Below are 24,563 nucleotides of genomic sequence, written 5' to 3'. Positions count from 1 at the left end.
TTCCCACAGTAATCAAATTATCTAAATCCCCAAACAGCAAGAAAATCCAAGCAAAACAACCGAGGAAGTCTTTTTACCCAGCCGAGCATGAACTGTGTCAAATCCACCTATATGTCAAAACCCTGTACATAAGTTTCATAAAAAATAAAAAAAACCAAATAGAAAATCATGACAAAAAATTGGATTAATTGACACTAATCCAAGTCAATGAAATAGCCAAGGTCAAGAATCCATACCCGAATACACTTGTTTCCCACAGTTCCTGCACCCAATAAAAAATCTATAAATCGTAATTATACCAAATTTGGACGGATGTATTTGCATCTTGCATTCAAATTCCAAAAATCAACTCAAAAGAAAATAACCCATAAAAAATTAAATTTAACTAAGCAAACCCAAATTAAGTAAATCAAAGACTTCCAGATATAATGTGAAATATATAAAAAAAATTTCCCTTACCAGAAACCAAGAACCCTAATCTGATCAATGCCCGATTAAAAAGATTAAAAAGAACCAACCAATCAAAACTTCCAGACCGATTGCAGTGGCGGACTGCAAACGAAGTTGCAGGCCTCCTTATATTTAATTTTCTTTTGCCTAGCGGGAGAAATGGAGGCTCTGGGATTGTTGGGGAGATGATCGACCCCCATAATTTTCTTTTTGTTTCGGGTTTCGACCTAAAACCCTAATTTGAACCAAAATGCATAGAAAGAAGAACATCGGATCTACTACTAACCTTTGTTCTAATCATTCTCTTTGAACTCGTTCTCCAAAGCTTTATCGATCATGTCGACGAAGCTGCCTTCTATGGGCTTGGAGAGCGAGACACTGGACTCGGTGGGCGTTGGCGTTAAGGAGGAGATCTGAGTTAGTGACCGAGTCGTCAGCAGCAACATTCCCTACTCCTCACCCTCCCTCCCTCTCTCTCTGTCGCTCTGTCTCTCTGTCTCCCTCACCCTGTCTCCCTCCATCCTATCTCTATCTCTATCTGAGAGGCATGGTCTCCCATCCCCGAAACCCTCACCGAATGACAACACTCTCTCTCCATCTCCCTCTCTTCTGTCCCTCTGTTTGCGCTAAGCCATCCAATCCGTCCAAAACCATACGGACAAAATTACCCTCCTAACTTTTGATAATTACCTTCCAACCCAGCCATAGATATGATGGTAGTGATGTAAATAAAGCAAAATCGAGGGTCAATATTTTGACTGTAGCTAAGCTACAGTCAATTCATTCCTCAATTTTAGAATAGATAATATATATCTTCATCTAAAATCACATGATTTATTTTGAATGAAAAACTTAAGATTTTAAAATAAGATGACAAATTAATAATTTTAAAAAATTAATATGAATTTTTTTTAAAATGTATAAATTATTAACCCGATCTGCCTCATAAATTTTAGTTTGTCTCATTTTGCTCATCAAAATATCATTTAAATTTTTATTTATCTACAATGGCTGAACAAGAGTATCAATGGCCCACAAAGTTCTTTTTTTTTTTCAAATGAAAAAGATCGATTAGTTATGATGGTTTGAACATGTGAAACGAAAATCTACTGACGCTCCAGTTAGAGAATGCAATTATGGAACAAAAGTTCAGGACCGAAAAAGTAGAGGAAGACCTAAAAAGACTTTGCAAGATACTCTAATAAAAGACTAAAGAGTACTTAGATCTAACGGAAAACGTAACACATAACCAAGAGCAATGACGTTCTAAGATTCATATAACTGATCCCACTTAATAGGAAAATGCTTTGTTGCTGTTGAAATATATCGATTAGTTAGGTCACAAGCACATTAGCGTCGAGCAACTGCATCTAACACCATGAATAGAAGTAGAACTCGCACACAATTTTGCAGGTACATTTAAATACATATAACGAAAGGCACTACAGTGTTTGCAATGTGCACATTACCGGTCTACTGGAGTAAATTGCTCACTCTGGCAGTTCGAGTTACTAGCGCTTTGATTTTGTGGACGACCTTTTTCTTTCAAGTTTTTTCTGTGTAGCTTCAAATTCTTCTTCTGTGGGTTCTGAAGCAGCAGTGCTCCCGCCGTATCTGGAAACTAGAGAAGAGAACATACAATCAGACTGGTTTTTCCTCTCACTGCGGCGCTGAGATATGATTGCGTACAGATCTTCTGTCTGTTTCTTTGCCCTGTAAAAGATTAGATTTAAGTACATAGGTTTTTAATTTCTTGATTGAGCTAAAAAAGTATAAGCAATTAAATAAACTTGTAGGAAAGTACTTACTTGTTCTTCCGCCTTAAAGGGCTAGTAGGAGGTTTTGTTTCCGATACTTTCTTTGCCCATTTTACGTAGGCTTTGGTTGATTTCAGTTCTCCTGCAAAAGAGAACAAAAGAGAGGGAGGGTGTGAATAACGTTAAAGAGCACACACTCAAATTGGGGACAATTCTATACGCCAAGAATGCATCAATTGTGTCAATGTTACTTAAATTTGAAAGTTTACTTGTGTGACTTAACAAATGCACCAATAACATAGCACGATTACGGTGGTTTAACACGTAAAACAACTATTGATAGATATGCCAATTAGAAAGGGTAGCTTAATTGATGAGTAAGCGTAATTAGAAAATATAACTTATAAGATAGCATGTGACTTGACTCCAGACAATTAAAACGAGGCTCTAATGTTGCTGTATAGATGATCATTCATCAAACCAAAAATCTTAACCAGTGTAGAAGATAGAATCCAGCAACTGATAAGGTCCCTCTAAGGAGTTAAAGGGGACATATGACTAAACATTCGTAGTTAATCTTATCACCTACAATCAATGGGACATGGTTTGCAAGGCTGGTCTGAGCTCAGAAAAGATCGACATTCCTGGTTAATCTTATCACCTAATAAGATTGACACGTAAGTTTGTGGTACGACGATGGGAAAATCCTTTCAATCATTTAAGATAGAGAGAAAAAAAATTCCATTGGATAGAAGGATTTAAAACAATGAATTTAAATTTGGACAAGACGCTCAGATTTGTTAGAACCATGAAGTACCAAATATATAAATCTATGAAATGACTAGACATACTGTAACAACTGAATTTGAAATGATAAGGTTCAATGAATCATTTGAAATCCATGTACTCCTTCAGTCAGGTAAATATAAATAGACATTGTAAACATTATATTCATGTACATAAACTAAAAACCTGAACCAAAGTCTCAGAAATTTCACTATGAAACTGGAGCTTAAAAACATACAGACCTGCTGCTATTGCCTCATCAAGAATATCCTTGAAACGGTGTGAATCAAGTTTAGGATCTGAACAAATCATTGAACAGAACACTCTGCAAGGAAAATAACTGTAAGGTAAGGATCAAACACAAACAGGAAGCCAAAAGACAGAAATGATAAACGCCACTAACATCAAAGCTAATACCTGTTCATATTCCCCTTGTACTGGCTATACAGCTCAATCAAATCTTTCTTCTCAGAATCAGACCCTCTATAGTTTGCTTCAAACTCTTCAATATCAGCTTCAGTGACCTGCAATGGATGTGGATGTTGTTAGAAATACGCCAAAAGCACAAATGACATTGTGCTATATCAAACGACAATATGAAAAGATGAAAACATCCCAACCTTTTTATATCTGACACGGAAATATTCTTGCAGATTCTGAACAACATCACCAGCAAGGTCCTGCTCATGAAAATGCAACCAAAATAAGCAACACTTGATGAATAAGGCAACATTTGATTTCCCAAAGTATCTAAAACCCTCCAAATTGATCTTACAAAGCAGTTGCCCAAGTACGAAGGTTGCAATAATTCTAAAAAAAAACAATCAACCCCGACATATTTACTTGTTATTTCTAGTAAAGAATCCTACTTATCACACTAAACAGCATAATGCATTAAAGTGAATGAATCAAAAAACAAAGAAAATAACATCACGCACTCATGATAAGCTCATATTTATATATATTTTACATCAAATTCACTTGTCTTTTCTTAGTTAGTTCCTTATATTTTTGAGCTATTTACTTTGTTTTTGTGTTTTGTGGGAATTGTCAAGCAAAGAAAAGAAAAATAGCACAAGTGGGATTTTAAGTGATAAATTCGTCAAAACTGCATGTGCAGATCAGCTGACTTTGAAAGCAAGTTGCGAACAGCTCAGAATGAATTAGAGAATGAGCCATATATACTTGGAAAGCTACAGATGTCTATTTTCTAGAGCATTTCGCAAATTGTTAATATCATTTGTCTAGAAGAAGTTATGGTCGTTTTAACACTGAAAGGTTACCAAGAGGCTGAGCAGTTTGTAACTGCAATGAAAGCAATAAACCCATTAAATCTAGCAGCCAAAACTGATGCAGCCAAGAACAAGTCAGCTGACACTTATTCAAATATAAAAGGGAATAGAATCAAAGATGAGGATTAAGAGGGAGTAATTGGCATAAAGGCTATCCAAAGAGTTACAATTGTTTTACCATTTCCTCTCACTTATTGTCATCACTAAATGGCTATTAGTGGGTGAGTTAAGGAGAAGAAAAGGGTGCAACAAGAATTGGTTTAAAAGCAGCGTTGGGGAAGGAAGGAAAGGGAAGAGGAGGCCTCGGTCGATTTCTTTCGATTCTATCTTCTCAAATTCATGTCTATCTTTTGTTTTAACTTAAGGATTGTGTGTAACTAAATTTTTAGTAGTTAGGGGCTGTTTTGAAGCCCCGAATATGGTTGCTAGTTTGTTATGACATTTTGTTTGAATTACTTTAATGAATGGATGAAAATTGGTTCACTACTTGTCTCATTGATGAATTCTTTATTTGTTTTTTATGGATGCATACGTAGTAAGCATATCTAAGATTCTAAAACTATGAATATGTGTGTGTCTGCCCTTGTCGAATGAGGACCTACATAAGTTCTAGATTAGTACTTGTTAATTGCGATTAACATGTGAACCAATTTCTAGAATAAGTAAGACAACGTCAGTACTTACGATGCCTTGTGATGACTCAAACTCTTTTTGTTCTTAATGATTTCTACTTGTTAAATCTATAAACACGCCATTCTAGATTGCATGCTAGGAACTAAGTTAAGTTGAAAACGCCATTCTCTTAATATACTACATAAGAAAGAGTAATAGGTTGAGTTCTAACATTGAGCCAACTTGAGCATCTTCATCCAGAAATAAAAGGAATTTGAATGAAACATAACATGTTTGCATGATTATTTGGTGGTGGATAGCAATTCCCCTAACTCGTTTTTCTTAATTTGTGAACTACTTAAAATTTGTTTCTGTCCTATTTTTGTTCAATTTAATTTAAATAACAAATCAACTCCAAAAATTTGTGTAAATGTAGTTCTGTGTGTCTAGTACCTTCATATAAAATTTTGTAGACTTTAGATAAGTGTAAGTCGGTCTAATAATTATTTTTTGGTGGCTGGTCAGTAGGGATAGCAACCAGTTTTGTGACATTGTAAATAGTTAGATAAAAATATCTTTTGCAGGAAAGACCCTTATTTTCATATGCTCCCATTGACAAATCTTAGTGTTAATAAGAAAAATCAATATGACATTTGTATGCTACTTTGTGGTGTGTTTTTAATCTTATCAACTCACATCATCATCAAGGCAACCCGTCTCATCATAGAGCGCTCGTTTCTCCCCATCGCCGAGAATCGATATCACCTTTTGCAATTGCTGGAACTTCTCTTTAGCTTCCTACACGAACAATATCAAAATTTACACTTACAGTTACAGAAACACCACAATTCACAGAAGAAGAAAAAACACAATTTTTTTAACAAGCTTTCTCACCTCATCACCAGGATTCTTATCCGGATGCAATCGCAATGCTAACTTATGATACGCCTTCTTTATTTCCTGCTGAGTAGCGCTTCTCTCCACACCAAGAACCTACGAAACAAACAAACCCTAACCCATAAAAAAAAACCCCAATTTTCCAAATTAGGGCAAAAAAGACACTCTGAAGTCAAAATTTCCAGCTTAATCATCAAATTCAGACGCTAACCGGATTGCATCAAGAAAAATTAAAATTTCGAACGGATTTAACGCACCTCATAGAGGCTTTTCTTGTTGGTGGAAGTTGGGGGGTCGGGATCTTCGTCGCTGTGTTCCTGCTGTTCGTCTTCTTCTTCGACTTGTGGTGGGGGTTGCTGCTTCTGCTCAGAAACCCCAGCTTTCTTTCTTTTCCCCATTTTCTTCGAATCGGGAGCTTTGAAATTTGGGGAAAGATTTGGTAGTGACCAGTGAGGGCTTGTATTTATATGTAAATTTTTGGAGCTTCGATTTGCTCCCGCCAATTAGCGCTCCAATTTACCCTTTTCCCGCCGCGATGGCGTGGAGGAATTGCGTCGGACCGGTCATGAGTTTTTAAATTCCCGGTCGAAATTTCAAATGGTGCCCCTTAATAAATAGACCTTTTTTTTTTTTACATATTAATTCATGTTAGAATTAAGGATCTAAAATCTTTTAATCCTTTAGTGCTATTTTAAATTCGTCTTAATTTTTTTTAAACATTTTAAATAAGTACTTAATTTATTGAAAATATCATATTTGTTAAAGCCCAACAAATAATATTCAAAATACAAATTGAGTATATCATGGTTAATATTAATATTAGTTGATTCAAAATCTGAATTTTAAGCATAAATTACATAATATGGAATCCAATGATCAAACGTTTATTGAATTGAATAAAATATGGATGCATATTGAAATTCATTGGGAGCGCAATCTCCACAAAACGAGAGTTAAAATTTCAGATAAGGTTTCAAAGAGCTTGTTTTTGCTCATGTGATTTCCTTACTTGTCGATTCTCAACTCATAAAACTTCCAATTTATATGTGGTGAAGATGGTGGTGACCACATCATAACAATTGAATGATGTTTTAAAAGATAGACGGTTTAGATCTTTAAAATACGTTACGGAATGAGCTCCTTCAAAAAAATGTGTCAAAATTATATAAAATGTTGGCATCCGTCCCCTTTGTATACACACAACAAGGTTTGGGGATTCGAGGTAAGACACTCAATGAGCCAATCTTAATAGTCTGAGATCGAAATCGTCTTCTGTAAAGGTGGGAGTAGTTGGCAACGTTGGTGCTGATGCCTAAGGTAAAAGGACTTGGATTGTCTGCCCTCCCATTTCAGTACCCTCCTCGTGCCCTTTTGTTTTGTGTGGTCACGGTTAAGCCACGTCAACATTTTATATTGTTTTTTTATAAAAATAATAAAACAAAAAGAAATAGTAATATAAAATGTTGACGTGACTTAACCGTGACCATACAAATAGGAAGGCACGAGGAGAGCACTGAAATGGAAGGGCAGATAATCCAAGTCCAAGGTAAAATGGTGGTAGTAGAGATGACAATCATAGTGGCGCAGACAACAATGTGGTTATTACCACATGATCTGGATCAATTTGCCTCTTCAAAACCAAAGCCCAACCCAACACGACTATGTGTCCGTCCAGCCCAGACCAAACTCCAAATCCCCGAACAGTTCACAGTCCGACTGGGACCTGTACAGTGAAATGGCAACACCGCAATTATGTGGTCGTCGAGGGGCGGTTACATCGCTACCACCGACTTAGTGGAAAGCGTTCGTTCGCAAAACGGAAAGGTGAAATAAAGAGCCCCACGAGAAGCCTCCAAACCAAAAAACCCAGCACTACCAATTATCTCTTTCCCCTTTTTATTTTTTATTTATTTTTTATGTACCGCCCTACATATTTATTTTTATTTTTCCAATAATTAATATCAAAGCAATAATCTCCTCGATCAGGGTATGAAGCTCATCCCCCTCCCTCTCTCTGCTTTTTTTTTTATTTTTTATATTTTATTTTCCAGTATTTGTTTGATTTTGTTATTAATTTATTGTTTTTTGAAATTTGAAATTTTGAAACGAGGAGCAGGAATTGCCTGGTTGGATTTTCGACTCGGATCGGCCGGAACCAAACAGGTTAGAGTTTGATTTTGTGTATGAATTTTGGGATTGGGAATTGTATGGGTCAATTTTTTGTACTTGTAAATGCAAGCTCCCGAATTCCGTAGTTTTTTCAATTTCTTTGGTCAATTAAGTGTGGAGGGTTTCATTCGTCTGGAATTGAAAACGTTTACGGTTGAAAGTTTGGATTTTTTGTTGTCTGACTGGGATTGTTCGTTTATTATCGGAGTTTTTGAAGATTTTGGCATGTATAGAGGAATTTGTAGGAGTTTATGGGTTATTTGTATAGGTTTGAACTGAGCTTGTTTGGATTATATCGGATTTGGGTCAAGTTCACGACGTTATAGGGAAAATTTTGATGTTTTGTTGGTTTTCTGCATATGTTATTAAGTGGCTTGAATTGTAAACGTTGGCCTGGACAGTTCACCTCGGGGCATTCGATTTGTATGACAGAGCAAGTGAAATTGAAGTTTTACCCATGTTGAAAATCTGAAAAGTTTGGCGGAAGGAGATAATTAGCCCGAATCATATACTACTTGCATGATTCGATGTGTTTAAGTCCATATGAGTTCTATTTTCGTCTTTGGTTATTTGGTACTTGTGGTATGGCATCTGTAAAATTGCTTTTATGTAATTCACTCTGCTGGGCGTTTGGTTATTTGGTAGCTCCAAGTTTGATTATATGTTTTTAGTTATAGAATTTCGCCTCTATTTTGCATGTTTATGGTGGTTTGATATTTTTGCAGTGGGTGAATAGGCCATTGGGTTAAGACTTGTTTTATGATGTTTAAACGGCGAGGTTTTCTTGGTGCAGATAAGTAGAAAAGATGGAATCTCATGATGAAACTGGATGCCAAGCTCCAGACCGCCCTATCCTTTGTGTTAATAACTGTGGATTCTTTGGAAGGGCCGCGACAATGAACATGTGTTCCAAGTGTTACAAGGACACGCTCTTAAAGCAGGAGCAAGCCAATTTGGCTGCATCATCCATTGACAGCATTGTGAATGGCGGCGGCAGCAGCAGCAGCAGCAACATCTTCATTGACCCAGTTGTTGCAAGTGTTGTCGATGTGCAAGCTGTACGAGTGGAGACAAGTGTTGTCTCAACAGAAGCATATATTGAATCATCCCCAAGCATGAAGATTGAGATGAAAGAAAATAAGGGACCAAGCAGATGCACTACTTGCCGAAAGCGCGTTGGTTTAACTGGCTTCAATTGCAAATGTGGAAACACCTTCTGTGCAAGTCATCGTTATTCTGATAAACATGACTGTCCTTTTGATTATAGGACTGCTGGTCAGGATGCTATTGCAAAAGCCAATCCTATCGTGAAGGCAGACAAACTTGACAAAATCTAGGAGTCGCGGGCGGAAGTGAAGATCAATCTATTTGAGGATGATGATTCTCTTTCTTGGCTTCTTGTCTGCATAGGTCTCCTAATGGTAAAATTGCTTAAGGTCATGATAATGAGGATATCATTTAAGTGAAGTCTATTCCTTGTTGGTGAAATATTTCTAAGCTGGCTCCACTGTCTTAAGTCGTTATTATTGTTGGTTTGATGGATGTCTTTGGAGTTATTTTAGTGTGTTCTATGCTTGGTATGCATTTCTTTATCGCAGTACAATTATGCAATGTAATGCAATGCAACTAAAATTTCCTTAAATTGTTTGTTCCACATTTTCACAATGTATATATGTGCTCAGTTCAGATTTGAAATCATGGTGTTAATACACTTTTATTATGCTCATATGGTTGGGGGCTTATTGTGTCGGTAATTGGCAGTGAATTCCCGCTTAGGTCTTGTTTGGTAGCTTTTACCTTCCCAATTTTCTTTATGGTAGTGTTAGTAATTATGAGTAGAAGGCTCTTAGTTGACCTGTTCCTCCGTATATTCTCACTGCCTGGGCCCTAGGGTTATGGTTTCACACAGACGTATAAGTTTGAAGTTTTTTTCTTATGTAGTCTTTCGTGCTGAAGAAAATGAGAAACAAAATAGCTTCTTTTTCTTTTGGTGGTTTTCTCATCAGGAGTGCTTAAGTTCTATCATATATTCTTTGTTAATTGTTTTTTGTTTTTGTTTCACTCTTATCTTGCAAACTCTCTTCCATCATTTTGTAAGTTTTAAAACTTTTGTGTACTTCGTTTATATTGCAGCAGTTTCTGCTCGATTCTTTTCATGTCAATAGTGCATACATCTTATTGATCTTCGGCTTTGTTGGGTGTCTCCAAGTTTAAGGTTATCTGTTATGTGATTGCTAGGTACAAGATCAAGGTTAGGTTATTCTACTTCCAGATAAGTGGAGAATTTTTTATTGTCATGATCTTCTTTTCTTAGTGTTATTTGGAACTTTTGGGATCCGAACTTTGAAGTGATGATTGGCAGAAGCGTGAGACAGAAGTATATTCGTTGCTTGATGTATACTAGTATTGATTTACAGAAGAAAAATGCGGTGGTCATAGATATCGCTAGGTGCTGAATTTTATTTGTGCTTGTTAGCTTTTTAATAACTGTATAAGGCTCACAGTTTTTGTATAGCTAAAGGGGGAAGGGAACAGCGCATCACTCACTCCATTTGTGGCTGCCATGAATCCTCTGGTGTTGGATGTCAATTTGCATCCGACGGTGGATCATGGTCACTAGTTAACACCATGTTGAGCAGATAATGCTTGGCGTTTCCATTTGCTCGAGGACGGTATGTTTATCTGTGTTAAATGTTATGAATTCAGTAGTGTGGAACTCTTTCAGGGTTTTAAGCTTTGGTGGGAACCGGTGGAGTTTTTCGGTTTCATATTTGACTTCCTCTTCCCCCATAAACCTCTTCCACCATAAATTGCTTTGTAAGCAGTGGACTGGTTGGTTATATATTGATGATGGGTTGAGGGATTTGTGAAGATTGAATTCATTTGGGTGTTTGTGGAAAATGTAAGAGGGGATTAGAAATGTCCTTCACGAATGTTGCAAAGCCATGTGGGAGGGATTTTGCAACCGAGTTTTTGTGCTAGGGATGTGATATACACACATCCTATTTTACTTTTCACACACCTTTTTAATTCTCGGCCGTCGGATGGGATGAATTGAAGAAGATCAATGGATAGAAATTATCAAGGATGTGTGAGAAATAAAATGAGGTGTGTGGATAGCACATTCTTTTGTGCTATTGGCATCAGTATCCAACATTTGCTCGTCGTGTGTCTAATAAGTGCATTGTTCAATGAACAGTTGTTTTGTGGTGAGTATGCTAAACTCGGAGGATAAACATCGGTCAATTTAACGATATATATGACATGGGTACCTGTTGCGCTGCCATTATGTACCAATGTAATAAGTACATGCAGACATGACAGTGTGTACGTGTGGCATATAATCTTTTGGTGGAAATCGGAGGAGGATTCCGTTGGACCGCATGTACAATTATCAAATAGACGGGTCATACGGTTTATATCTAACAATATCGATATTATTTCAAATTTGGTAATTATTATTTACACAATTCGTCAGGTGTGAGGGTTTATCACAAAAAACATCGATGTTAGTTGGAGTGAGATTTGGATATTTAAACTTCTTTTCTTATTAATACAATAGATGTGGGACATCAACACGTCTTTTCACGTGAGACCCAATTAGTGGATTACACGTGAGAGATTCATACTTCGACAACCACATAGAGTCAAGGGGACTCACCCTACACACGGAGCTAAGGGACCTACCATCATCGCACGAGGCCAAGGGGACCCCCATCATGTGAGGGTACAGTACATGGCTGCTCTCTGCCTTTGATACCATGTAAAATTATAAGAGAGAAGGGTCATACAATCTACTTCCAACAGCATCGATATTGTCCTTAACTTGGTAATTACCATCTGCATAATCCGTCAAGTATGGAGTTCTATCACAAAAAACCTCGATATTAATTGAAGTAAAAGTTAAAATATTCAAACCATTTTTTTCTTATTAATACGGTCGACGTGGAACAGCGTCAAGATGGCAAAGCAACGTGAACAAGGAAAGTCACTTTCCACCGTCTGCTGAAAGGCAATGCCAATGCTGGCATTAGCTTTCACACTCCCCCACCACCCCCATGCTTGTTCGCTTGTTTTCTTCATCAAAGACAAAAGGCCACCCTCCAAGTTCATGTCCTTTTTTGGGACTCGGGGAGTTTTTTTTAGGGAACACGACATGCAAATTGGCTCCTTTCTCTGTCCTGGAGTCTATTTGTTGGAGAATACAGTTCGAAATCCGAAACTCTACAGTAAATTGTACCAAAGTTTTTAATAATAAAATTAGACTTGACAGGAGTGTGCAGTTGATAAGTTGAAATAATATTAAAGTATTTAGTAGTAAATCGCTGACCAACTTTGAAATTGTGACAATATATACACGTGTATGTTGTCATTTCTTTATCTCTGTCGTCACATATGAGTGCTGTGACATTTCAGTGATGGACCAAGTTCAAGGGTAATATTTTGCCCCCACTTTCATTTATGTGATGGACCAAGTGAAAATTATTACATATGATCTGCATTATTGTCCCTCATCTTTGGATGCTCGAAAAGCTAGGACTCTTTTGAGCAAGAGGACATGCATTATTGTTTAATCCATAACTGACAATCGTATTAGTCAATTCATAAGATTACACTGCCATGTTTTCTCATGGAAGAAGAGTCAATGGTCAGACAGACATTTTTTATTGGTTGACATTCTCAGCTCCGGGTCACAAGCCAATACAAAAATGGTACTATTTCTTGATTAAAATATATGTTATGGAATAGGATTTTAGACCCTTAATTTCGTTTGATTCCATTCGGATTCAAATTATGGTAATTCTAAGAATTTTCACATTTTAATCATTTATTGTGTATCGTACGGTCAAAAATTATTTAACTTTTTTTATTTAAAATTAAACACAAATAGTACTTGACGAAAACTGACCGTACGATATACGATGAACAATTAGAATATGAGGATTCCTAGAATCCCCACAAAATGGATCCGGAGAGGATCCTCTTCTCAATTTTGAGCGAATACATAGGCTCGAGGAATCAATTTTTAGTTAATTCCATGAGTTCGAACGCCATGATCAATGCATATACGTGGATAACAAAAACCGATAATCACAATTTGAATTTGTAGGTTCACCGTCACTGCGGTGTCTCATTTTAATAATAACATATTATGTGTATATATTCTTTGACTCAGCATTATATTATAAAAAATATTATCGTACTGAAACACCACGTAATGATAAAACCGTTTCATGCATATGTCATTTTGCATGATTAGAGTGGAAAGAGAGAGTGAGAGTAAACAAAGTGGTAATAAACCAAAGAGTAGAATTTAGGATTCTCTTCCCTTCTAATCTTTCTCTTCTTTCCTCCTCTCTTACTTGAACGGTTACAGTTAAGTCACGTTAATATTTTATATTGATAATTTTATAAAGATAATAAGACAAAAAATGATATGTGAGAGGAGAAGAGGAAATGAGACAAAAATAGGAGGGGAGAGAATCCAAAATTGTGGGTGGGGGAGTACTGGGATTGGATGACTAGGAATAGCAATATGTGCCACCGCTTTTCTGGATCTCCTCATGGTTTGTATCATGGCACATTGACCATTTTAATGCAGAATTATCAGTAGCATCCACCCAATTCTACTGTTTGGCTTTGGCATTAGGTTTCCTGGCCATTGTTTCTTTCCCTACCCTACTTTTCATTATTTTTTTTACATTATTGGAAGCGTTAGTGCCTTGTAATCTTAACAATTCTATCATTGCATTCAAAGTAAAGCAGCAACGTGTAGTGATATTACTTTTTCTAATGTTAAAAGAGATTTTGATCTCAAATCTCGTTTCACGGATAAAAAAAAATAGTCGATGGATTAGTAATCTTGCTTTCTTTGTCGTAATAAAAATACAACTAAGAGATATCTTTTTTTACATATAACTGATATTGAAGGATGAAGGATTCGAGCCTAAGATTTCAAGTGCAAAGATGAATATTCTTAACAATTAATCTACAAATTTGTTAGACGGAAAATAGCACAATTGAGATTTAATGAAACTATATAAAGCATAAAGAAATCATGAATATAATGTTTAGCTGTTTACCAAGAAAATCATGATTATATATATATATATATATATATGAAATTCAAAAGTATCTTTTTCTTTTCCTAGTGAGTGTCAAAAGGGCAAAATAATGAAAATTCTGAATTTAGTGCACATTGGGAGGCATCTCTTTCTCATCTCAATGTTTCCTGGAAACTTATCTTACAAGCTGCAGGTTGTATTTGCTTGAAATGCAATAATAATTATGCTTTTTTGGTCTCACAGCTGTATGTTCAAAGTAATCGATAGGACATTGTTAGTAGTTGTTCAAAGTGTAGAGAAAGGGAACCACCGAAAGGGAGGAAAGAGGCCATTTTTCAACTAAACTAAAAAAATTTCGTTAGATAAAATTTTAACATCACATAAAATATAAGTCCGAGAAGATCATAAAATCTGCACAAATTACACCGAGTAAATGTCACAACAAGAACTAAAACTCTCACATTACTCGGGGTTATTTTTTGACGGATCAGATAAAAACCAAGTGTTTAAGGTTTAATCCAAAAAAAAATCGAAATCAAGCACTTCTTCCGTTTCCAAATAATTTCCAAATAGAACGCAACTTGGCTACTATAGATTCAGCAGCCGGTCCTGCTTACAACCAATCCGAGATGGACACGTGTCCATCCTGGATTGTTTGTAAGCAGGACCGGTTGCTGAATTCTTTAGCAACCAAGTTCTTTCCTTCTGAATATTTAGAGTTCTCAGAATTTCAAAATTGGTGTTATCTCGGGATTTTTCAAAGTTAAACTTTACAATTTGGTGAAAATTTGCGAACTTTTGAGTAGATGCCATTCAATGTTTTTTTCTTAATATTGGGTGTGAATTTGTGGATATATCATATTTCTAATAACTTTGTAATATATAGGTATGTTTATATTGGTGTGATTAGAAGTGGGGTGGTTAAAATTTTGACATGGTATAGGAGTGCACCTATTGACTTGGCTTGATTTAGGTCTTAATTTTCAAAGTTGGACTTTACAATTTGGTGAAAATTTGTGAACTTTTGAGTAGATGCCATTCAATGTTTTTTCTTTTCTTCTTCTCAATTTTGGGTATGAACTTGTTTATATTTCTAATTAACTTTGTAGTATATGGCCATGTTTATATGGGTGGGATGGGATGGGATTATTAGTGGGGTGCTTGAAATTTTGACGTTGTATAAGAGTGTGCCTATTGACTTGGCCTGAATTAGGTCTTTACTTTTCCTTGCCCGAATTTTCATTTTAACTGTATTGTCTTTTCTTCCCAACTTAAATGGTTGATGTGGAATTAATTGCATATGTGGACACTATTGACTAGAAAAACATAAAATGTGATATTCAAAATGGTTTTTTTATTTTATTTTTTAGTTTGCAAAAAGAAGAAATAACAAAGAAAGTTAGGATTATTATAGAAGATGCAAAGGCTATGCTGAATGTTATCACTAACTCCAACCCATGTGCTTCGTCAAGCTAATTATTTAGCTCATCATCTTTCTCCTTCCACCCTTCTGTCTAATCATTGTTGTACCTGCTTTGAAAAACCTCCGAACCTCATATCATATTTACTTGTTGAAGAATGGTTGTATTTTGTTTTGCAGTTATCAATGAAAGCTATCGCGATGGTTTTCAAAAACTTCAAAAAAATAGATCAGTTGAACAACCTATGACAAAAGAGTCACAAGATCACGCCCGCACTTCATCACGAGTGAGGGTGTGTAGCTAACTAAACTTTGACTCCATATAAATTATGCAAAAGCAATCGCTACGAAGCTGATTTAACAAAAACGTTTTTTTAACGTTGAAAAGCACACTTTACACACAGTATTATTTTGTTTCGTGCTTTTTTTGGTCTCGGTCCCTTCTCTCCCATGGCTTTGTAGTTTGTACCATGTCGTTTCCTATATACGTGTATTCCTACAGCTGACAACGGCAATGAAATTTCCACTAGATTCTTGCCAGAACAGTGAAATTATGGCAGTAATCCTTCCTTCAACTTTTTTTACCTTTCGCTTTCACTCTGAGATGTCAACGTGCGATGAAATACAACTTCACAATGATGTTTTCACCTGCTGGGGACAGTGATATCTCACCATTTTATAGCAGCGAATTGAAATTTTACCGGGGAGGGACGACCTTTTGCTGCAGTCTTACACGTCTTTTACCTAAACCTTCGTCTTTTCATCCACTTTGAATTTCACGTCTTTCCATCGCCAAATTCAAAAGTAATTAAATAAGTCACTATGTTTTTTTTTTTTTTTTCATGAGTAATGCTAGTTAAATTAATTTTTTAGATTACATTTACAAATTATATGATGTATTATTAACAGAAAATAAATACACTAATCAATATTTATCACCGTTTCATAAGATCCATGGCTTTTAATTTCTGATGCGGTTATTGCAACCTCTAAAGTCATGTATGAAGCGACAGCTTCTCTTTTAATTCATTCTTGCAATTATTCTTGGTTTTTTTTTTCTCGAGTTACTGCATCAAGCTCTCTCTCCTACCTACCAATGGCAGAGCCACACTAAGACTAGGGTAGGCTCCAGCCTATCGTCAAATTATTTTTTCCTAACAACTATCAACTTTAATTTGTAATTGTATTGGTTAGTCCAAGAGCCTATCCTCAAATTATTTTTTCCTAACAACAATCCAATCAACATCAATCCAACAAATACAAAGCCTTCAATTTTTTACATTAAAGTACTCAAAAAAAAAAAAAACATTTACATTAAAGGCTCGAAACTATAGTTCTAAACTAATATTAGTTGATCATATTCTCTGTTTCTTGCTATATACAATTTTTTTCTTTGCCTACATACTATTATTTTTGTTTGAACCATACTTAGAGCATCCGTATTTAGACCTCGTATAAATACTCGGATGACTCAAATATAATTATGTAATAAATGGAGGGGCAAATATATAATAAGTAAGGAGCCCTTATTCTATAAAAGGACTCCTCACTCTCCTCATTAGGGGAGGCCAATTCTTAGGCCTGAGATCCCCAAAGCATCACTCTCACCCTCACAAATAGGGGAGCTCTCATCCTCACATACATATGCTCTCTCCCTCACAATCCTCTTAGAGAAATACAATATTAGTGTGGACGTAACCTAAACATTGGGGTGAACCACAATACATCTTTGTGTTCTTTACTTTCTTGCAGATTCACGGTTAGATTTACGTTGTTCCAAGACCCCTCCGGTTTTGTGCATCAACATTTGGCGCCGTTTGTGGGAAACGATACTAAAAGTTGTGTCGGTTCTCTTTCATTTTTTCACCTCCACCGTGAATCTGCAAAAACCCAACAACCCAAAGCTTTCCCAGAAAATCCACGGAGCCACCTCATCTCTCACTCTCTCTCTACTCTCTTAACTATAAACCCACCACATCTCTCACTCCCACTCCAATCATTTCTCTTCAATTTTAAGCAGAACCCATTTCAGATTTCAGAAAAGTCATTTGAAAGTTCAAAACTTTTACTCGAATCCCTTGAATAATAGGGAAGAGAAATAGAAAGAAACAGAAATCATGCATAGGTGCAGTGGTGGCTCTCCACATGGTCGGCGGTCCATGCTCGTGTGGTGTCCTTTACCACACCCAGTCCAACTCCTCCTTCTCCACGCTGTTCTCCATGCCCAATCATCACAAGCCGTATGATCATGTTCATCACGAAACATCCCCAATAAGTCATTGCCGTTTTCCCATCACTCAACAAACAACACACAATGTCAATGGGTTCTCTGAGACTCTCAGACTCAGTCTGACTTAGAGAGACAGAAAGCTCAAAGCTCAAAACATGGCCAATTCCAAAGTGGAGACAATCTCCCGATTCCAAAGCTCAAAACACGGCTCGATCTCTCTCTCTCTCTCTCTCTCTCTCTCTCTCTCAATCTCATCTCTCAACTCATCCAGCAAAACCTATTACAACCAACTCAGCTACAGTCTACACAGCAATCTGTTATGCCAACATCATTTGTTATGCAGCCTTCGGTTCAATCATCGCTCTCGAGTCATCAGCAGAATCAACAATCTGCTATGTAACAGTCAACACAACCCATGCTTCAGCAGCATTCACAACCAGTTCTCAGGCAGCAACAACAGCTTTAACAGGCCACTGATCATCAACAGCAAACACCAATGCCACAACAGCCAATATTACCCCAACAACTAGCTCACAACAGCTAGAACCCGAATCCCACCTCAAGATCCAACTCGGAAACCGGTGGAGCCCCACCCTTCTGCGAATTTTCTTTCGCCGGCCGATCGAACTGCGACTTGAGCTCACTGACTCGGTCGTTTAGGCTCTGCAGGAACAGCTTACCCCCGAGCCTCTCGACTTGCCGAATCATCCCGTACGAAAGAAGCGACAACGTTTTGATAGGGGTCGGACTCAATAGCTTCAGCCATCTCGGAGTGAGAACCCGACAGAGCAGAAATAGCAGAGCCATGGAAGCACTGACGAAGAAGGAGCTGACAGTGGCGGTGGGGTTTGTTATCTTCACAGTCATGATTTCTGGAGTCGAAGCCTGGACCGTTGAAATCCACGGCAGAGTTGTTTGCGATGTCTGCACATGCATGACAGCAAAATGGAGACAAAATGATTACCTGCAGTGATGATCTTACTTTAAGGATTTGGAGATTATCAAAAATTACGCCTAAAGGATTGCATCAGACAAGGATGGGGAACATGGGTGGGCAAAGAAATGGAGTGGGAGAAACAAAAGCAGAAAAAAAAAATGAAAGCAAAAGCAAAAAAAGGAAATGGCATTATTCCCTTGTCTGTTATCTACCAAAAGAAAGAAAAATAAAGAGAAAGGAAAGGGTAAAACGTTCAGTAGGCGCAATACGCACATGGAAAAAGATTTGCAACAACCCAGTACGCAGTAAGTGCAGTACGCACCAACGATCTGCAATTGTCGAAGCTTTTGTGTCGAAACCTTTGTTTGAATGATGTAATTTATTTTTCTTATCTTTCGGAGACATCTGTATAAACCCTATCAGAGGGTAATAAAAAAATAAAAAAAATAAAAAAAACGGCAAGCCCAAAATAATGGGCTTGAATGTTATGTGGAGGGCGAAGACCCATATATGCAAAAGAGCCAAGCCCTCTATTATCATCAACCAGGTGATCAAAAGTACGTCTAGTACTACAAAAAATTATTCGGCAGCCTGCTGCTATTACCACCAACCAGGTAATCAAAAGTACGCCCAGTACTCCAAAATTATTCGGCAGCCTGCCGCTATTATCACCAACCAGGTGATCAAAAGTACGTCCAGTACTCCAAAGTTATACATGTGCATCACTCATGTCAATCATACATAAACATTCATGAGCATCATTCATGTCAACATTCATGAGCATCACTCATGTTAACATCCATGAGCATCACTCATGTCAATTAACATAAACATTCATGAGCATCACTCATGTCAATCAGCTTCGAAAGCTTCATTTACAAAGTTCTAGCTTCAAAAGCTTCACTTGCAAAGCTTTACCTACAAAACTTTAGTGCAGGGTATACAAATATCGCCTCCGAACAACCGCCACTTCGGCCCATACATGGATTAAATTTGAAGTCTCCAGCCAACAGACCCTATTAACTGAAGACTTGGGGGACTACATTATGTACCATATATTGGGCCTCAACTGGGCCTCATAAAAATATTTGGGGGACTTAGCCTATTATTTATGTATTGAGGAGCGAACCCTTATTTTATAAAAGGGACTCCCTCACTTCCATTAAAGAGTATCACCGCCAGCTGAGCAACCGCCTCGCCACGAGTGTCAACTCTAGCCCATCATTTATGTATTCAAAAGCGAGCCCTTATTTTATAAAAGGGATTCCATCACCTTCATTAGAGAGCATCGCCGCCAGCTGAGTAACCGCCTCGCCGCGAGCACCAACTTTAGCCCATCATTTTTGTAATGAGGAGCAAGCCCATATTCTATAAAATGGACTCCCTCACCTTCAACGCCACAAACCGAGCCAACCAAGGCAACATAAGCCACAAGCAGAGCAGCCTCGCAACATATGCTACTTTTAGTTGAGCATCATTTCAGATTGGGCACCGCCTCATATCGAGTATCAATTCTAGACGACATCTAGTTACTTCGGCCCACACATGAACTGAATTTCAAGTCCCCAGCCAAAAGACTCTCTTGATTGAAGACTTGGGGGACTACCGTTTGTACCATACTTGGGGCCTCCGTATTTAGACCTCGTATAAATACTTGGGGGACTCAAATGTAATTATGTAATAAATGGAGGGGCAAATATGTAATAAGTGAGGAGCCCTTATTTTATAAAAGGACCCCTCATTCTCCTCATTAGGGGAGGCCAATTCTTAGGCCTGAGATCCCCAAAGCCTCACTCTCACCCTCACAAACAGAAGAGCTTTCATCCTCACATACAGAGGCTCTCTCTCTCACAATCCTCTCAGAGAAATACAATATCAGTGTGGACGTAGCCCAAACATTGGGGTGAACCATGATACATCTTTGTGTTGCTTACTTTCTTGCAGATTCACGGTCGGATTTACGTTGTTCCAAGACCCCTCCGGTTTTGTGCATCAACAATTTTGGTTAATTTCTCATTTCTCTCTATTATATTACCTATGAAATCAAGAAGAGAAAAATATTTCCTTTTTCCAAATTAGCACAAAAAACCCTTCAAATGCTCTCATGCCTTAGTGTTTTTAGAAAAAATTTCTCTTAGTCACAATGAGAAAATGAATGCATGGTTAGTTACCTTTGAATTTGATATCAAGAATGAATGATAAATAGATGTGCTTTTAATAATGTTTATTTTCCAACTCTTGATATAATTGACCATGTATAATAAAGAATAAATGCATGGTCACTCTCACCTTTGAATTTGATACCAAAGCGACCAAAAGAACGAGATAGTTTCTATATATTTTATGTCCATTTTGATCTAAAGTGTGCCCCTCCTAACACGAATTTTTTACTCCACCATTGCTCCTAGCCCATTCTTTGACTCTAATCCCGACTCAAACATCATCATCTCTAACTTCACCTCCCTTCTCCCTCATTTCCCCTATTTCTAAAACTTTAAAATACATAACCCACTCATTGAATTCCATTGCAATCTTTGAAATCCATAGGAAAAATCACACCCCTAGACTATGCAGGAAACAGGAAGATATGCGGAGGTGAGGTAATTTTGAGACATGGTTGTGTTGTGATTGTTGGGGACCTGAGTTAGGTGTTGGGAATTGGTGCAACACTGTGACGAAGTTAGGGTGTTGAGGGCTAGTATCATTGTAGACATGAAAATTTCATTGCATACAAATGATGCATCACAAAGCCCCACGTGGCATATGACTCATCATAAATGGACAAGTCATCAATGACATGTGACACAAATCAAACAAAGGAAGTGTAAAACATTCCCAAAATTCGGCAAGAGGGAGAAAATCCCCCTTAAAATTGGCAAGGGGCCCAAAATCTCTCAAAACTGGAAATAAAGCCAAAGCATATTCACAAAATAAGCAAGAATTGAAAATTGCTCACAAATAGGCAACAAGGCCTATAAATTTATGCCAATATGAGGAAGGCGGCTGAAATTAAAACACAAAACATGCCTAAATTCTTCTATGGACGAATCAAGACACAAATCAAGGCCATATACATCCAAAGGCATGACTTTGGAAGTCTATAAATACAAGGACCCAAGACACACAAAGGGGTCGAAAAATTACACATCGAGAAAAACCTCTGCACAAATCTTTAAAGACTAATACGTTGCCAAAACTCTCTTCAAAGAACGCACAACCAAAGCCGAAGCACTCCTTGAAGAATCAACAAGCACTTGTGCCAATTCTTTCAAGACTTTGTTGCAAGCTCAAAACTTGTAACGACATTCGTTTCAAGATCAAGTCGCCAAGACCCTTGAATCAACAAAGTCCTACATCAACTCTACCTTTGTCGCAGCTTTGAGGTGAAAACTATCCAAGCATTGTTTCAAGCTCAAAACTTGAAGCAATCGTTCAACCGTTCGTCCGAGATCAAGTCATCGCGACCCTTGAATCAACAACCTACACATCTACATCAAATTTAAGACTGAATAAGAGGAAAATTGTAAAAAGAGATTGTAACCTACAAATTCAAATCAATACAAATATACTTTGTACACGTGTTCTTGTTTCATTCGTTACATAATTTTCATGTTTACAATCATATTGAGTATTTTAGAATAATGGTGGGTGAGAAAAGATTATTCTTCTTCTTTCAATTTTTTGTGAAGAAATGAAGTCGGTGGGAAAAAAGACAATGAGCGGGCTAAACAACACTTATAACTATTAATACCTCTCATCTTTTTGATATCATGTTTTTATACTATCATTTAATGGAACAAATGTCAAAATTTGAATTATTTATTTTTTGGTATCATCTTTTAAAGATTATTATTAGAAAAATTCATTTGATTAGAAGATCGTTTAATCATACACATGTATTGAACAAATCAACGATTATGATAACAAATTTGTTTGGTTCATATGGATTACTAAACGATGTCAAAATCAAATGATTTTTTTTTTGTAAAAGTAATCGTTTGATGGTAATTAAAAGAACAAATCGTTCAAATTATAACATTTGTATGGTGAATGATATGTTACATATAAAGAAAAAATAATTCTTTACATGTAAGGATCCAAACAGTATACTTCCTAAAATTAATTTAGTTCAGTTGAATTATACGCCTACAAGGCTTAAACACCAAGTGCTACAAGTGAAGCTATCAACATCTCACTACTAATTATGTCACGTAATATATTAGTAAACTCATTTTATATAAGTTGTTATTTTCCGATGAATAATCTTACAATATACAATATATACAATACATAGATAAACGTAGAATTGTATTAAAATAAGAAAACGAAAAGAGAAGTGAGTCGTGCGCCGTGCGAAGTGGACTTTTGTCTATATTACTAGCAGTCCGAATTTGTCGTCACTTTGAGATTCCAAGTTCCTCAGTCCTTTTCACTTCTTCATCTTCACGAGGACCAAAACCAAACAACAAGATGCCCGCTGACCGCTGCTCTTCTTCTTTACTTCCCTCTGACTTTTGGCACCCTTTTTACAGTTTACAGTGGGGCTGGGCATTAAAAAAAAAAAAAAAAAACCGAGTGAACCCTTCAAACTGTACCGACGGCTTGGTTGGTTTTTTTTTTTGTTTTATTATTTTTATGGTTAAATCGAATCGCACCGATTTTAATCAGTTTGACAATCGGTTCTCAAAATTCTTAGGGTGCAGTTAACTGAACCGATCCTCATATATTTAATTTTATTTTCTAACTATAATTAATACGTGTAGTAATATAAATGTTTAGTTATTTATGAGTTACCGTGTTTTCACTTGAAAACAAAACCTAAATAGTTTAAGAGTCCCTTTGGAGAAGAACAGGGGGACCATTTGGAGACCGCAACAACTGCTGCTTTGGTGCTCTCCTTAGGCTCCTTCAGTTGTGTTTTCCTTTGAGCAATCACTCATATTGGTGCTACGTTCTGTAGCTTTTAGAGAGAAATTTGTTACATATTTTCGTCTTCACACAAACCAAGAACCGACCCAAACCAACCCGCCACTATCAGTTAACCAACTTGATCGATTTTAGACCCAGTTTGGTTGGTTTCGGTTTGCAATTTTGGCCCAACCGACTAGGTCTTTTTAGTTTTGGTTTTGGCCCAAAATCGACCCAAACCAACCCGCACCCACCCCTAGTTTACAACTTCATTTACCTCTATACCCTCCAAAGTATACAACAATAGGGTCCAATTGGATAGTTCACATTCCCCATTTTTGATTGGTTACAATTCGCTTGAGCTACTATTTACAGAGAAACGACTTACCTACACCTTTCGAGATCAAGTCTCTAAACAATAACACAAACCTACTAATTTGCTTCAAAACTTTCATATGTTGTATTATAGGTACAAGACTTTACGGTGATACTGTAAATGCGTGCGTCAGTGTTACCCGAGAAAACGGTAAAATGCATTGGACAGTGAATGGAAATTTTCATTTCAAACAAGGGTTTCTGTGTGGTTAGTGGAAGGTCAAATCTTGTCTTCATGGTGTATAATATAAATTATATGTTTCTTAGGATTCTTTTCATCCAATGATAATTTTTAATAGGAAAAAAACACAAACAGTATAGGTGGGGATGTTGAAATTTGTATCATTTTCTTGCTAAATTTCAACTTTACAAAATATTAAAAGGTACTAGCTTTTTGAGCTTTTCTGTTTTAGAATACTGCAATAACTTTCCCCTCGACTGCAATGCAGTGATCAATTAAATTAAGAAATTTTAATGAAAAATTTTCGATATTGTTTATTTTAACTAAAAAAATCATATTTTTACACTAAAAAGACAATACTGCTATTATTTACTTTACTTTTTATTTTGTCCGTTAAAACTCAAAATTTTTAAATACTTTTTATTAATTTTCCTATTAAAATATCAGTCCATTCATGACTAAGTTTGAAGTGGTCATGATTAAT

At 36.7% G+C, this 24,563-nt stretch overlaps 2 protein-coding genes across 4 annotated transcripts; one reads left to right on the top strand and one right to left on the bottom strand.

Moving 5' to 3' along the window:
• Positions 1-1,741: 1,741 nt before the first annotated feature.
• Positions 1,742-6,396, bottom strand: LOC103437062 (chaperone protein dnaJ 6-like). The gene is made up of 8 exons (XM_029090476.2): positions 6,052-6,396; positions 5,792-5,890; positions 5,594-5,695; positions 3,614-3,673; positions 3,411-3,517; positions 3,236-3,318; positions 2,259-2,349; positions 1,742-2,163 (listed from the first exon to the last, which is right to left on the bottom strand). The coding sequence occupies exons 1-8, from the start codon at positions 6,190-6,192 to the stop codon at positions 1,962-1,964; spliced, it is 885 nt and encodes a 294-aa protein (XP_028946309.1). The 5' UTR covers positions 6,193-6,396; the 3' UTR covers positions 1,742-1,961.
• Positions 6,397-7,611: 1,215 nt separating this feature from the next.
• LOC103428476 (zinc finger A20 and AN1 domain-containing stress-associated protein 8-like) lies at positions 7,612-9,658 on the top strand. 3 transcript variants are annotated; one of them, XM_008366577.4, is made up of 3 exons: positions 7,612-7,781; positions 7,911-7,957; positions 8,757-9,658. In XM_008366577.4, the coding sequence occupies exon 3, from the start codon at positions 8,770-8,772 to the stop codon at positions 9,298-9,300; it is 531 nt and encodes a 176-aa protein (XP_008364799.2). In that variant the 5' UTR covers positions 7,612-7,781; positions 7,911-7,957; positions 8,757-8,769; the 3' UTR covers positions 9,301-9,658. The 3 variants fall into 3 exon arrangements, with proteins under 3 accessions (XP_008364799.2, XP_070666223.1, XP_070666224.1); XM_070810122.1 differs by having other exon boundaries at positions 7,911-7,975; XM_070810123.1 differs by lacking the exon at positions 7,911-7,957 and having other exon boundaries at positions 7,640-7,781.
• The last annotated feature ends 14,905 nt before the right edge of the window (positions 9,659-24,563 follow it).

Source organism: Malus domestica, chromosome 12, assembly GCF_042453785.1.
Source record: "Malus domestica chromosome 12, GDT2T_hap1".
NCBI lineage: Eukaryota > Viridiplantae > Streptophyta > Magnoliopsida > Rosales > Rosaceae > Malus > Malus domestica.
This window is presented reverse-complemented; position numbering and strand designations above follow the sequence as displayed.

What these genes read in the sequence shown, in the direction of transcription:
- LOC103437062 (XM_029090476.2), bottom strand. Translation starts at nt 6,192, where the DNA reads ATGGGGAAAAGAAAGAAAGCTGGGGTTTCTGAGCAGAAGCAGCAACCC. An exon ending in ACAAGAAAAGCCTCTATGAG is followed by an intron (nt 5,891 to 6,051) that starts GTGCGTTAAATC and finishes TTTGTTTCGTAG; the next exon opens with GTTCTTGGTGTGGAGAGAAG. An exon ending in ATAAGAATCCTGGTGATGAG is followed by an intron (nt 5,696 to 5,791) that starts GTGAGAAAGCTT and finishes TTGTTCGTGTAG; the next exon opens with GAAGCTAAAGAGAAGTTCCA.
- LOC103428476 (XM_008366577.4), top strand. Translation starts at nt 8,770, where the DNA reads ATGGAATCTCATGATGAAACTGGATGCCAAGCTCCAGACCGCCCTATC.